This window comes from Manacus candei, unplaced genomic scaffold (assembly GCF_025592945.1).
Source record: "Manacus candei isolate 608988 ecotype Guabito, Panama unplaced genomic scaffold, ASM2559294v1 h1tg000124l, whole genome shotgun sequence".
In the NCBI taxonomy this organism is placed as follows: Eukaryota; Metazoa; Chordata; class Aves; order Passeriformes; family Pipridae; genus Manacus; species Manacus candei.
Genome location: NW_026138172.1, coordinates 1,312,174 through 1,326,642, shown reverse-complemented (window position 1 = coordinate 1,326,642; position 14,469 = coordinate 1,312,174). Strand labels below are relative to the sequence as shown.

At 45.2% G+C, this 14,469-nt stretch overlaps 1 protein-coding gene across 5 annotated transcripts in view; it reads left to right on the top strand.

The window, feature by feature from the left end:
• ARHGEF5 (Rho guanine nucleotide exchange factor 5) overlaps positions 1-14,469 on the top strand; it is a 37,675-nt gene extending 23,206 nt beyond the window's left edge. For 2 of the 5 annotated variants that reach the window (XM_051770711.1, XM_051770710.1), the window contains exons 3-15: positions 1,438-1,519; positions 1,893-1,957; positions 2,238-2,497; positions 3,357-3,517; positions 4,383-4,535; positions 5,911-6,040; positions 7,348-7,422; positions 9,177-9,266; positions 9,579-9,733; positions 10,401-10,562; positions 10,937-11,007; positions 11,343-11,447; positions 11,647-14,469. In XM_051770711.1, coding sequence (XP_051626671.1) covers positions 1,438-1,519; positions 1,893-1,957; positions 2,238-2,497; positions 3,357-3,517; positions 4,383-4,535; positions 5,911-6,040; positions 7,348-7,422; positions 9,177-9,266; positions 9,579-9,733; positions 10,401-10,562; positions 10,937-11,007; positions 11,343-11,447; positions 11,647-11,801 — 1,664 coding nt within the window. In that variant the 3' untranslated portion in view covers positions 11,802-14,469. Of the gene's footprint in view, positions 1-1,437; positions 1,520-1,892; positions 1,958-2,237; positions 2,498-3,356; positions 3,518-4,382; positions 4,536-5,910; positions 6,041-7,347; positions 7,423-9,176; positions 9,267-9,578; positions 9,874-10,400; positions 10,563-10,936; positions 11,008-11,342; positions 11,448-11,646 lie in introns of those variants that run through there. The other 3 variants (XM_051770713.1, XM_051770712.1, XR_007900377.1) reach the window with 2 other exon arrangements.

The following is a 14,469-nucleotide window of genomic DNA, read 5'->3' as shown; positions in this document are numbered from 1 at the left end:
CATTGCAGTTCCCAAAAACATAGGATTAAATTAAACAGGCGGTCTGACAGAGAGGCACGAGTGCTGAGAGCTTAGTGTTGTTCTTGTGCCTTTCTGGTCATATTCCTCATTCCATGCAGCCCGTTCTGTCCTGCCCCGAGCTCCCCCTTCCCAGCTCTCCCCTCCCTGTAACAGCCCCTTTCCAAGCAGTAGGGAAGAGTCATGCACACACCCTCAGCAGCCCATATCTGTTATCACTTGTTTATTTACTGCCTCCCTTTATTTTGCAACTGACACTTTTAGGTTCCAATCTGACCTTCTAAAAAACATGATTTTACTGTGAAGGCAGGATTTGGGGTTACAGATAAGAAAGCAAATTTGTCAAACCCAAGGTCCCAGCTTGCATAGAATTCAATCACTGATGTCACAAGTGGAAAATATGCATCTTCTCTTGTGCAGCTCATTTAAACAGTACCTTCTATCAGGATGCATGTCTGTTCTTTATTATTATATCTGACATGAGCTTTAAACATAGTTGCTTCTTTTCAACTCTTGCTTAGTTTATTTTTCAAGCTCCTTAACATGCTGGATTTTTGGCACAGAGGAAAAGGAGGGGAGTGTGGAGGGGTATAAAAGGTTTGGCAGAACTTGAATCAAACTTGTTCATGTGTTTGACTTGTAAATTCTTGGTTCTGAATTTTAAAACATTCAAGGCAATGGTACTGTCTTTCCTCCAGCCCATACCTGCAGCCTAGTCTTTGGGCTTTCTTCCCCCTTCTGCTTCCAGTGAATTTATATTTAGAATTTCTCCACAGCTTATTTGATTAAATCCCTCACAAACCAAAAGAAAAAGCCATTCTTTCTGCATTTGACATAAACAGATGACTCAAGCAGCAGTTTTGAATGCCCACATATAAATGTGAGAACTGGATTACAACATTCATTGTCAGGCCATATCCCTTTTAAGACTTTTCACAGGAGTGATTTTGTTAGACATTCAGCATTTCTGCCCCAGAGTCACTGAGAGTTTTTGGGGCTCAACATCTACAAAAGAAAGTCTTGGGACCTTCAGACCTGCTTAGTGACTTTGGGTCCATTGATCTCCTGCAAGTAGCTGAAAAGGTAAAGACTGCACCAAATAGGGCCTGCAGGCAGTGTCTTTGCTCAGACAACTGGAGACAGAAGCTCTCAGGGTTACTGTCACAGCCTAAAGCGTCAGCCTTTGTCTTTGGGTGAGAAATAGATGTGGCTCACAGATGTAAAGTGTAAGCAGTGGCAAGGATTATTAAAACTAGAATGCTTCTGACCCAGAAATAAATGTCATGAGGGCACCTGTACTCCAGCTCCAGACTGACACTTAGGTGGGGTACAGGTAAGTGGTGTCTGTGTATCATTTGGATTGTAGCTTCACTCTAAAAATGGACTTATGTGTTTACTTTCTGATTGTCTTATATACAGAAGTTTCTTCTGTTCCTTCAGAGGAAGAAGCTCACAAGGCACACAGAGAGCCACCAGTCAGCTCAGAAACAGTTATACTGCGGTAAGTCTCTCAAAGGCCCCTTAGAATTTACCCCCATCTCTGTGCAGCACAGACACCTGACACACTCCATTGTTTCTGAGTTACCAAAGCTGATGATAAGGAGAAGAAAACCGTAAATAAATGCCTTAGGCCTGTGCTTCAGTCTCCCCTCTTGAAGAGAACCCCACTGCAGCAGAAGTATTTCTGTGCCTTTAGGTCAGTGGTCCCATCAAGCCAAACTTTGCCCTTTGTTAAGCAGAGCATGTGGAACTTGAGCTTGTTGGAAAGAGAGAGGTCCTTGTTGTGACAGACCAGTTTCTGAGGTTTGGATAAGCCATCTCTGGTACTGTGCTCTTCATTCACTCTTTGTTTTGAAATCCTTATTCCCTAACAGAGAGAAGAAACCTGCAGACACAACAGAGAACTTCAAACGCCGGCACTCCAAGCTGATCAACTCCTGTAAGTATCTTCTGCCACCCCTCTCCTGCATCATCTCTCACCCTTGCAGTGAGCACAAAGGAGAGGGACTCCTGCCATATGGTAGCAGGGAAGACTACTGGAGTCAGTGAACTCAGAGTCCTGCAGTACACTGGGGCAGCTGATGAGCTTTGCTTATAGCAAAATGTGTTCCCTTGAATTTGGCTGCCCCAATCTGAGACAGAACAGAGTTTCCTCCAGGTTGAAGCAGAGGGCGAGTAGCTGCTACAGAAAGGATAAATGTATGTGTCTGTCTTCACAGCAAGACTGCTGTATCAGGAGTACAGTGATGTGGTTCTGAACAAGGCCATTCAAAGCCAGAAGAGAGTGGATTATCCAGAGGATATAGAGTCAAGTTTCCCAAGCTCCCCGAGGCTACGGAGGAAAGTGCTGTCTCCCCCGGACTCGTACTTGCAACGTCTGTCAGTCTCCTCCAATGCATCCCTCTGGCAGGACATCCCCATGATCCGGGGCAGCAGAATGCTGCTCAATATGTCCCGTGAGGAGCAGAGGCTGCAAGAGGTAAGGGACAGATGGAACAAGATAAATGGATGGTCTGTAGTCCAGAAAGAGTCTCCCGAAGGGGGGATAAAGCGGAGAGCAAAAACTGTGATGTGGGAATGCAGGTGGTTGAATGCAGAGGTCACCTCTACAAGCACTTATGGGGCTGTGCTACCAGTATGTGTGCTGAAGTGCCAAACTGTAGAGAAAGCAGCACTGAAGGACAGACTCTGGACTGTATCAGTAACTTCAGGGAAACAGACATGGGGAAATGGGAACAAGATAAAGAGTTCTGAGCATGTTCAATGCAAAAGAGCATATCAAAGTAGACTTGCAGCTTTCTCCCACACATAAACTCTTGAGAGATGTTAATAAACCTACAGTAAATTGTATTTCCTTTGGTAGAGTGTTAGCTTACAAAATTCACCTTTGTGAGCTGCAGGGCTGAGAGGGAATAGGAAGATGTGTGGGTTCAACAAAATGGTGTAGAGAAACTGGGTAAGGAAAATAAGGGGAACTGAGCAGTGGATGGGAGGACACAGAGAAAGAGGTGAAAACAACAGCATGGGAGATGTGATGGAGAAAAAGATGGATGGTACAGATGCTGGACTTCATGGGAGCATGTATAATAGGGAACCTTGTGGAAGTGGTGTTAAGGGGAGATAAAATGAGAGCAAGTTTTTGTTTTTAAGTCATGCCACAAGTCTGTTTTGTAAAGAAGGACTATAAAGAAGGACTATATGTAGTGGCACACTTGCCTTTCATTTCTAAAGCCTCTCTTCTGTAATCACGTGCTGGAAGGTTTTCTTCAGTCTCCTCCCTGTAAGATTCCTCACAGACTTGTGCAGTCTACTGATGCTGTGCTCCCTTATCTCCCAAGGCCAAGTTTGAGTTGATAATATCTGAGGCTTCCTACCTGCGCAGTTTGAATGTGGCAGTGGATCACTTCCAGCGATCAGCAGAGCTCCAGGCCATGCTCACCAACCAGGAGCGCCAGTGGCTTTTCTCCCGCCTTTCCGACGTGCGCGATGTCAGTGCCAGGTGAGATGTGGCCCTTTGCTTCCAGGACTAATAGGCATGGGACACTTCCCAGCATTTCCCTCAGTAACATTTCTCACTCCTCCCCTCCGTGTTCACTGACCTTCAGGGGAGATACACACACACAGCACTTTGTGATGACATAACAGCACTGCCTTGAAAGGAACATTTGCCTTTTTGGGTGATGTAAATCCTGGTGTTGAGTCCCAGATATTGTGGCTCAATGGTGCACAGAGATCAAAATGTTCAAAATGGTACCCACGTGCCATTGGCTTCAGCTGTAATTAAACTTGACTAAGCAGACCCCGTCCCAAACCAGCTCCTGCCAAATACAAGACAAAGAGGCAGCTGCATGAGCCCTGACCAAAAAAAGAAAAAAAAAAGAGGGGGGAGATCTAAGTTACAGCCATCACTTGACAGAAACTAATGTGAATCAATTGAGCATAAGTCATGAAAATGTGGACATGACCCCACATGCAAGGAATCCTGTATGTTGTAGGAATCTGTTCTGCTTTTCCTCCTGCAAGGCTTGGCTTGGCATATCACTAAGCTAGTAAGGGTTGCTGCTACCTTTTTACATTCTACCAGTGGGATTATTCTGGTGATTATTCTTAATTTTCAGTTGGTTGCTGACCATGTGTTAGAAGAATGAGCTCTCACGAATAGAGGGCTTTTGCCTCTGCTTTTTCCTTGCTGACTCCAAGCCCTAAACAGTCATTGTCTACAGACATTATGCTCTCTAGAAGTACAAAGCTGTCTTGTGCTTATCTGTGGGCTGCCAGGGTTTTGGAGGACTGAGGCCATTCCTGCTTTACTTCAATGACACTGATGTTTCCCTCTCCTTTCATGCCACATCCATGTGCTGCAGTTTCCTCTTTGACTTGGAGGAGAAGTTTGAGGAGGACATGTTTACTTTCCATGTGTGTGACGTGGCTCTGAAACATGCCCCGGACTTCCGCAGGGTGTACCTTCCATACGTAACAAACCAGACATACCAGGAGCAAACCTTCCAGCGCTTACTGTAAGTTTTCTCTTCTGTTGCACTCTTCTCCCCTCCTACTTCCTTAAATATGCACTCTTTCCAAAGATGGGGAGCACTGCAGGTACTGGCTATTGACTACAGGCTGCTCTCACCACACCCCCAGAAGGACAGGGAGGGACCTTCTTCCCTTCGGTGGCATTTGGGATAGCAGGACAGAGCTGCTGCAGGCTCTTCTCCCATCGCATTGGAGAGGAAAAGATTAATATGTGATCCAGCTGCAGGCTGTTCTCCGTCTGCCCTCTGCTGAAGAGAGCAAAAATGACTGTCTGGGATAATGGTTTTCAGTCTGTGGTTTCCAGACTGTTAAGAACCAGAAAGTGATAATTTCATGTGAAACTTCCAACCTCATCCACTCTGTGATTCTTTAACTAAAAGACCATGGCTGCTGTCAGTAAGGTTAAGCCAGCTATCCAGGGGTCTTTAAAATGGATTGAAAATCCTGAGGCCAGAGAACACCATCAGGCTCTCTTGCTTTAGGTGATGGATTGGAACATCTCCCACCCTCCTCTTGTGTACCCAGTGAGTGGCACAGCCAGTCATTAATCAGGCATGGGCCTGGTCCTGGGTAAGGTTTCCTTGCCACTGCTTCCCTTCATAACCACCCAATTCCAGTGAAGCTACAGTGATTCCAGGAGAAGGCAGTGTTCCCAACAGCCTATTCAGGCACGCTCTCTGGGTGCTGCTGCCTGGGAGAGATCTAGTCTCACAATTGATTCCCTTCAGGCAAGGCTTAGTTCCACACATAAAGAACCTCCAGGATATTGTCCAGGACAACAACTACTGGACCTACAACCTTTTTCCCCAGCTCTTCAAGGATATGGGCTTGTCTGTTCAGGAGGCTGGTACCACTCTCATACCTTTAGTCATTTAACTGCTATTGCCCAACATGGACAACTGGAAGGCAGTGGCTGTGTCTAGGAATGTAAGAGAGATGTTAAGGGAGGAAGGCAGCTGCCCTCAAGAGTAGCAAGGAAAGGGAAGCAGCTGTTTCCAGACCCTGAACACAGCCCCTGAAGCTGAATCACTCAGTGTAAGGAAAGAATACAAACCACCACTGTCTCCATGAAAGGTGTAGTACTAATAGAAGGAATTGAAATGTAGATGTCACTTCTGCCTTTTATTCAAGAGGGCTGTGACAGAAAGAGGAAAGATATAGTAACAGCTGTACTGCCATCCTGTAGCTTTTACAAACCCACACCTGCTCTTCATCAGTGGTGCAGTCTCTTGACATCTATTGCCCCAGGAACAAACCCTCACTGTTGGGAGTTCTCCAACATTAACTGAAATCTGATACTGAGGAGGTTATTTATTTACTCTGATGCCTGGATGTCTTTTTTCTTTACTACTCCCACAGAAATGGAAATGCAGGGTTCCAGCAAGTCCTGGAGAGACTGGAAAGTGATCCAGTATGCCAGCGCCTCTCACTTAAATCCTTCCTCATCCTCCCTTTCCAGCGCATCACTCGACTCAAGCTCCTCCTACAGGTAACTGGGGGGATTCTCTGCTTTCCCTCAGGTTTCCCTCAGGTTTCCACCAAGTTTCCCTCAAGCTATGTCCAGGAGCAGCTGAGGGAGCTGGGGAGGCTCAGCCCAGAGAAAAGGAGGCTCAAGGGGGACCTTCTCACTCTCTACAACTATCTGGAGGAGGCTGTAGCCAGGTGGGGGTCGGGCTCCTCTCCCAGGTAACAAATGACAGGATGAGAGGAAACAGCCTCGCCAGGGGAGGTTCAAGTTGGACATCAGGAGGAATTTCTTCATGGAAAGGGTGGTCAGGCATTGGAAGGGGCTGCCCAGGGAGGTGGTGGAGTCACTGACCCTGGAGGTGTTCAAGAAACGACTCAGTGCTCTGGTCTAGTTGAGAAGGTCAAAGGTTGGACTCAGTCCTGGAGGTCTTTTCCACCCTTGATGATTCTGTGTTTCTATGCTGATCCTTTGTCAAGTCTGAAAGTCACATAAACACGAGGTGGCTCCAAGCACCAGGTGGAAACACTGCACACTGCCCTTCATGTTGCATCTGTGCCAAGTTTGGCAAGATGCTCTAAAGCCATTCTGTTGTGTGCTTTGTGAATATGTCTTTGCAAAAGCAAACCCATGTGTCATGGTACAAGTGCCTGCTGTGCACTAGGCCAGCACCATGAGCTGGATATGTGGATATACTGGATAAGCCTGCATGAAGCAGTGCAGTTTGTATATTGTTTAGGACTGTGTTGCAACACTACTTTATTTGTACTCCAATAAATAATGTATAGAGTCTTCTCAGAACATGTTGATTTACATTTTATTGAGCTTTTTTGGCTTTCTGCTAGAAAAATAAAGCGAGGGCTCCTTGGCTGCCCTCTGGAAGGCAGCCTGTCTCTCCTCTTTGCCTGCCATGCTGACTAATAGGAGCCTTCCAGACAGGGAACCAGCAAGTCCCTAATAAATTAATTTTGAGCTCTTTCTCTGAAATTCTTTTTTCTGTGTATTTGAGCCTCTTTTTAACAAGAGAAAGGGACAATTCTGTGCATAAAACCATTTGTGCTTGAGTTAGTGGTTGCTTCCTATGCCATGTAACTTCTATGTGATAGTTAATACAGTTTAGTTTTTCAGGAATGTCCTGTTCAATGCGACTTACCAGTGACATTCTGCATCTCAAATTTTTGGCCTTGTTAACTCCACATGTCATAACCTACTTCTGCTTTAGTTTCCCTTGAGACTGGTATCTTGGTGTTCCCTTATTTCTCCTACACTTCACTGATACTTAGGTCCAGCTTTCCCTGTGTGAATTATGAAAAGCATCTTTTCTCACACAGAATATCCTGAAAAGAACTCGACCTGGGTCTGAGGAGGAAGTGCAAGCAACGCAGGCCTACGATGCACTTGAAAAGGTAAGGCTGCCAACTCTTCCTGCAGCCCTGCAGAAAGGGCTCTGGGGGCTTTGGTTGATGGTACCAATAATACAAGTCAAAAATTTTGGGCTCAGCAGTAAAAATATTAGAATTTGTCCAAGGGAGGGCAGCAAAGGTGGTGAAAGAACTAAGAGGGCAAGACTTAGGAGGAGCGACAGGACACCAGGTTTGTTCAGCTCAGAGGAGGCTGAGGGTGACCTCATTGCTGTCTACAACCTCCTCACGACAGGGAGAGGAGAGGGATGTGATGATTTCTTCTCTCTGGATGCAAGGGAATGGCTAAATGCTGTGTCATGGGAAATTCAGATTGGGTATTAGGATAAAGTTCTTCACAGAGAGGGTGGTAAGCACTGGAACAAGCTCACCAGGGGAGTGATCATGGTCCCAAGCCTGATTGTGTTCAAAAGGTGTTTGGGAAACATTCTTAGATACATGGTTTAACTTGCAGTTTGCCTAGTGTAGAGTCAGGAATTGGACTTGATGATCCTCATGGGTTCCTTGCAACTGAGGATATTCTGTGACTCTCTGCAGCATCACACAGATGTGGCCCAATCCTTTTAATTGATCCTCCCCCTTGTTGAGGGCCCATGTCACTGATCCTCACACATAACAAATTAGTGTTTTCATGTGCAGTGGTAGCTTTGAGCAGAAAACACTAAAGCAGGAGTCAGCTGGGATGCAACTGAACTGGCACCAGTGATACCAAACTACTTTTTTCAGGACTCACTTTTTCCAGTCTCCTAACCAGCCCTTTGTGTTCCTTACTTTTGTCTCTAATTAATGATCAACTCCCATCCTAGTCCTTGCAAGAAAATCCTTCTTTAAATAAAAACAGGGCATTGCTCTGTTGCGTCCCTTCTTCCGTCCTGTTTATTACAGAGGCAAGATTTAAAGTCTTCTGGGACAACTTGTTATCTAAAATCTGTACAGCATCATGCAATGGATGTCTCTAGTGTTCCCCCCCAGTATCCCAAAGTTAAAGCAATGCTTGCCACAGAGATTTCATCTAAAGAATAACTTCCTTAAGAAAGAAGGGTGATCACTGTAGGTATAGAGAGGCTTAGAATGCTCACTTGGAAAAATACTCACTCTGCTCTGCACTGCTGCAGCCTCACCTCGAGTCCTGTGGGCAGTTTAGGGTGACACAGTACAAGAAGAATCTAAAGCTATCAGTGTCCAAAGAAGGGCCACAAAGATGGTGAAGGGCCTGGAGGGGAAGCCATGTGAGGAGTGGCTGAGGTCACTTGGCTTGTTCAGCTGGAGAACAGGAGGCTGAGGGGAGACCTCACAGCATCTGCAGCTTCCTCACGAGGGGCAGTGAAGGGACAGGCACTGACCTCTGTTCTGTGAGGACCCGAGGGAACAGCTGGAGCTGTGTCAGGGGAGGGTTAGGCTGGACATTGGGAAGAGTTTCTTTACCCAGAGGATGGTTGGGTACTGGAACCCAGAGCAGTGGTCATGGCCCCAAGCCTGCCAGAGTTCAGGAAGTGTTTGGACAACACTCTCAGACACATGATGGGATTCTTGGGGTGCCGTGTGCAGGGCCAGGAGTTGGAGTCCATCTTTGTGGGTCCCTTCAAACTCAGCATATTCTGTGATTCTATTCTATACTGCTTTTGCAGGAGGATGCCTAAGGGATTGTCACTTATGCTGACTCCTGAGGGCTGGGAGTCATAGTGATCCCACCAGGCAGTTCTGCTCCCACCTCACTGATGGTCTCTTTTCCTCTGCAGCTCATCAAGGACTGCAATGAAAATGTCCAGCGCATGAAGAGCACTGAAGAGCTGATCTACCTCAGCCAGAAGATTGAATTTGAGTGCAAGGTGAGCTCATCCATTCCCTGGGCCTTGCTCCAGACTAATGTATTTTCTGCCTTTCCTCACAAAGCCACTTGCACTTTCTCTTTGTTCTCCTCTCCAATATACACAGAACTGTTGAACCAGCTCTTCATCAGTGCTTCCCTGACCCAATCACTCGTGTCAACCTTCAAATAAAGGTGCCTACCACGACTTGCATCTCTCCAGCTGGAGAGTTGAAACATTTCCTCGAGAGAAAGGGAAAAATGCAAATCCAAAGCTCAGGGACACTCATTTGCTTGTACGTGTTTGACGTAAATGTTCATTTCTGTCCTGCAGATATTCCCACTCATCTCACAGTCGAGGAGACTTGTGAAGTGTGGTGAGTTGACAGCACTGGACTTCAACAACCTAAGTCCAAAATGGAAAGTCACCACCCGGCCCATCTACCTACACCTTTTCAATGACTGCCTGCTCCTGTCTCGGCCGAAGGAGTGAGTGCTTCAACACAATTCTTGCTGCCCCTTCTAATACCTGTCTCTTTTGGGGTCTGTGCTTTGGTGACAGAGTCCTTTCCCTCTGCCTGCCAGCAAGTGGCAGCCTTTGTCAAGGCACTCTCCTATCCCAACCTGATGTGAGTATCATGCAAGTACGTGGAAATTGATAGTGCCAACTCCTAATGACAACATACAATAATATAAAAAGATAGCTTGTGGTCCCTAGTGCAACACTTCTATTCTGCCTTTCCATCTCTATAATGTGAAACACTTTAATAATAACCATTTATTCTAGTTTTACTTGGTAAATGATTTCTTGCTACAGGACAGTATGAAGACTAGTGAATGTGCAAATCGCTGGTTTGTCATGAGAGTTGTTTCACTGTGCTGGGGGCTTAGGGGTGGGGGTTTTGCTTCTAAGCTGTAAGATACCAAATTAAATTCTGACAGGACAGAGCTTATTATTTTTATCCTTTTCATTAAATCCCCTCTTCTCTGGCCTTCTGAGACTTATAGCAAGAATAACACTTGACGTGTCCGAGGCAAATGAAGACTCGTTAAAAGCTTTTTACTTTCCTGACCTCACAAAATAACATGGACTCGCTTTGTAACCCTCATCACCCTAAAACTCACAGCTTGTTCTGCTCCTCCTCTTCCCCTGCAGGGGTGGACGTTTCGTCGTGTTCGACCACGCCGCTTTCTCAGATGTGCGTGGGGAGAAGTGTGAGATGAAACTCCACGGAGCAAACAAGAACGTTTTCCGTCTCTTCCTGCTTCAGAATTACCAGGGAAAGAGAGTGGAGTTTTTGTTTCGGACAGACACACAGTAAGAGCTCAAGGTTACCCTCAACATATCCCGTTACCAGACATCTCCTAGGAGCCTGATGATTGTCCCTCAGCTACCCAAATGCTGACATACGAAATGCAGCTGCTGAGCAGAGGTCTTGAAAAACATCCCCGTGCTATAACCATTTCCTTATGAAGCACCTTCCTTCTCTCTCATCACAACTGCTCACGCAGTACTTCCACATTATGTCATACCAAAAATGGGAATTTTTGCCTTTTCCCACCCCCCTTCTCCACTTCCCTTTCTCCACTTCCCCAGAGTACCCCCTGAAGCCCCTCCTGTGAGCAAACACCCTCTCCCATCTCAGTCACCAGACTGCTGTCCCTCACATTGAATCCTGTGATGTTTTCCAGCAGTGAGAAGCTGAGGTGGATCTCTGCTTTGGCTCCTCCACGGGGAGAACCAGACCTCCTGGAATGCCCTGGTGAGTCTGCTCTGCTGCCCCCGCAATGGGGGTGGGCTGGCTCAGGGGAGTCACAGTCACTGTGAGGTGGAACATCCCAGAATGATTCCAAGGCACAATACTTGAGGGTTTTTTGTAAATAAAGAAGATACTAGTGGGTTTCCCCTCAGTGCAGGTTGTGCCAGTTATTTTACCTATTTTAACTCCTCATATTAGATGAAGGCCTGTATTGTCCCTTCTGGTTCTCTGCCCTTTAGTGTTTGGGCAGTACCCTATTCCCCACCTCCTCTGTATCTGATGCACACAGGTTTACTGTTGCTTTCTCCTACACCAGTATGATCTTTCCTCCCCTTTAGATGCACCGCAGGTTCAATGCATAAAGACTTACAAGGCTCGGGAAAATGATGAGCTGGCTTTGGAGAAGGCAGATATCATCATGGTTATGCAGTACAGCAACGACGGTGAGCAGAATGGGCAATGGCTGTCTCAAAGTGTTGGATTGAGAGGACAAGGAGACTCTCCATTAGGATGCTTTATTTGGAAGCTGAAAGGGGATCTCCTCCTTTGCTCTCAGGGCCTTGTTGGAGGGGGCTTTTGGGGAAGAAAGGAAATAAAATTGTGATTCTTTCGCCTCATGTTGTGTTTCTCCCCACACCACAGGATGGATGGAAGGGGTAAAACTTTCAGACCGGGAGAGAGGCTGGTTCCCCTCAGAACACGTGGAGAACATCTCCAGCAAACATGTGCGGCAGAAGAACCTGAAGGAGGAGCAACGTGTGAAGAATGCCAAGCAGCAGGTCTTCTGCAAGAAATAAAGACTCTGTTTGGACCTGTACAGTCTCCCTGCCATGGGGAAGCCACGTTTTTTTCTATTGTGCCTCAGAAGAAATGCCTCTGCAAAGAGCATAATACAGCACTTTGACAGAACCAGGTGCTTTTTGCCAAAGAAAGCGGGAATTCAATCAGGAAAAATCACTCACTTCCTCTGTGTCAGCAGGACTATGGCAGCAGGAGGAGGAGTAAAGATTGCATGTATTGCTTGCTTTGTGGTAGTAGGGAGGGACTTAAATCTGACAGAGGTCCGGGATCTGGACTTCTGAAAATATATTCCTGTTTTTGCCACTGACAAGTTGTGGGACCTTATGCAAGTCACTTCAGAGTTCTGCCTCAGTTTTCCCATCTGCGAAATGGGGGGAAGCTCACCTACCTCACTGCATGGTGTGAGGCTAAATTCACTAGTATTAGCAGACTAAGAGCTTTGAGCTCCTGAGAAGGAAGGTGCTAAGTGCAAAGCACAACAGAGCTGAGGAGAGTTTTCCATTTGAATAGCCTCTTGATATTCTTCATGGTGTTGATCTCCACAGTGTAATTTCCACTTAGAACAATTTATGTGTTTGATCATGCAGGTCTACTGGGGTTTAGATAGGCAAATATTTCATTGCACCCAGATTTAACTCGGTCTCAGAGTGCTGTTAAGAGTCCTTGACAGCATGAGAAAATCCACTGGAGTGGAGCAAAGTTTTCAGAAGCCACTATGATGATTTTCCCTCACCTTAAGAGGTATCATGCTGAAGAATCTGCTTCACAAAGGTCACCTTTCTTACGAACAAGTGTCCCACTAAGCTGTCTGAAATGACCTTTTTTTTACTCCGCCTCCCACTCAAAGTAGATCAGTGGCTTTTGACAAAGCTTTTTATTATGTGTTGGTACACACCCTGTACAGAATTACCAAGGCACATGCAATGAAGTGGCACTTTCCTGCTGCTCTTACTCTGATCGCTCATGTGGTATTGCATGCACCATTTTGCACACTTAGGGAGAACACTGAGATATTTAGCCACTGTAGATAAAGTCAAAGTATGCACCAGGGTCTCTGTTCTTTTTTAGAACTCTCTGGTTTTAAGTCCAGTTTACATGCATTTGTGCAGAACCTGTCTATTTGAGGATATGCCTTCAAGTGTAAAATACTGTTTCTGTGTTAAAAGTGTTTGCGTTCAGCTCAGTCAATGCAAGATCAAGTATAAGAATCAATACACCAAGGAAAGCAACGTGTAGCCTTCTTGCATTTAATATATTTGAAGAATTAGTTATCTTCATATTTCCAGCTTTCTGTCTCTGTAACATTCTGCCTTTAAATCCCATTTACATTGTATCTAGTATAGCTTATTACAGCCTATTTATATCAATAATTTTAGCTGGATTAAAAAAAAAAAGAGTTGCTTTTAGTCTTAATAAACTCATGCACTTCTCCAGTTAAAATAAAAAAACCTTTCTGCTTTCCTCATTACTTCCATTTTCCTCTCAAATGTAAGTAATTCAGTATTTACTAAATATACATTCAGTATTTTCATTATTTTTTCCCTTTAGCTGTCCTTTCTAAGTCAGTATGAAGTACAAGCAGCTCTCCTTAGCTGAGGCAGTGAGGAAAACTTGCTTTATTAGCACACACTAGGGTTCTTTGGTGTTATCCCCAGCCCTGAAGCTGCTGCAAGTTCCACAATGGTGTTGGTCATCCATATCTCAAGGTAAACTGAAGGGATGAACTACAGAAACTGGGAGTCCAGCCCATGATAGCAGTAAGCCAGGAATTATTCAACTGTCTTTTAATCTGCGGTCCAGACAACAATCTACCTACACACTTTTTTCTCCTAGAAGAATTGAAGCTTGCCCTGAGCTAAGAAACAAAGGAAGCCCTACTTCAAACTAAGTGACACAAGAAGGGTTATCATCCTCAACAAGACCCATGAATGTTCAGATATCCAGAATGCCTGCTTGTCCCAGGCTGGCATGAATTTATGCAATACCTAAGTCATCAGCATCATCAGTGTCTCCCCTAGGATACAAAAAACACTGGCTTGGGATCAGTTCAGCACATGTCTGTGTAAGGTTATCCCATGCTGTCTGAGGTATCCCATATCCTCATCAGCTTCATCTTGGCTACCTGTACCAAGGAGAAGACAGCCATAGGTACATCAGAAGTCATCTTGTTAAACATTTTAAAAGTCAAGAATTCTTTTTCAACTTTTGCTCTCACAAAACAAGCAGGCAGATTGCTCATTAGAACCTTCCAACGTGGCATCTACATTAAATTCTGTGTGTTCCTGTTAAAATTTGTGTTGAGATAGGAAACCTCAAGGCTGCTGTTGTGATTGACAGCATTTCTATGCTGTTTAACTAGTTGAATCAAAGGTTAACTTCTTCATGTCACAGGTAGAGCCTTTATTTCTTGATGTCAGGCCTTTGTATGTTTAGGAACATTTAAAGGTCAGCTTATGCTTCTAAGTGCTCATGCCCTGGTTTATTTTGATTTCTTGCATTTCAGATAGGCCTCAACTTCTCACTATTTATTTCAATTTTTAACTCCAGCACCATCCTCCCACCAAAATCCATATCTGCACTGAAATGCTTTTTGAAACTGAATAACATCTGTACATTTGTACAAACTTAATCAAACTAGTACAGTAGCCTTCCAACTGAGCATTC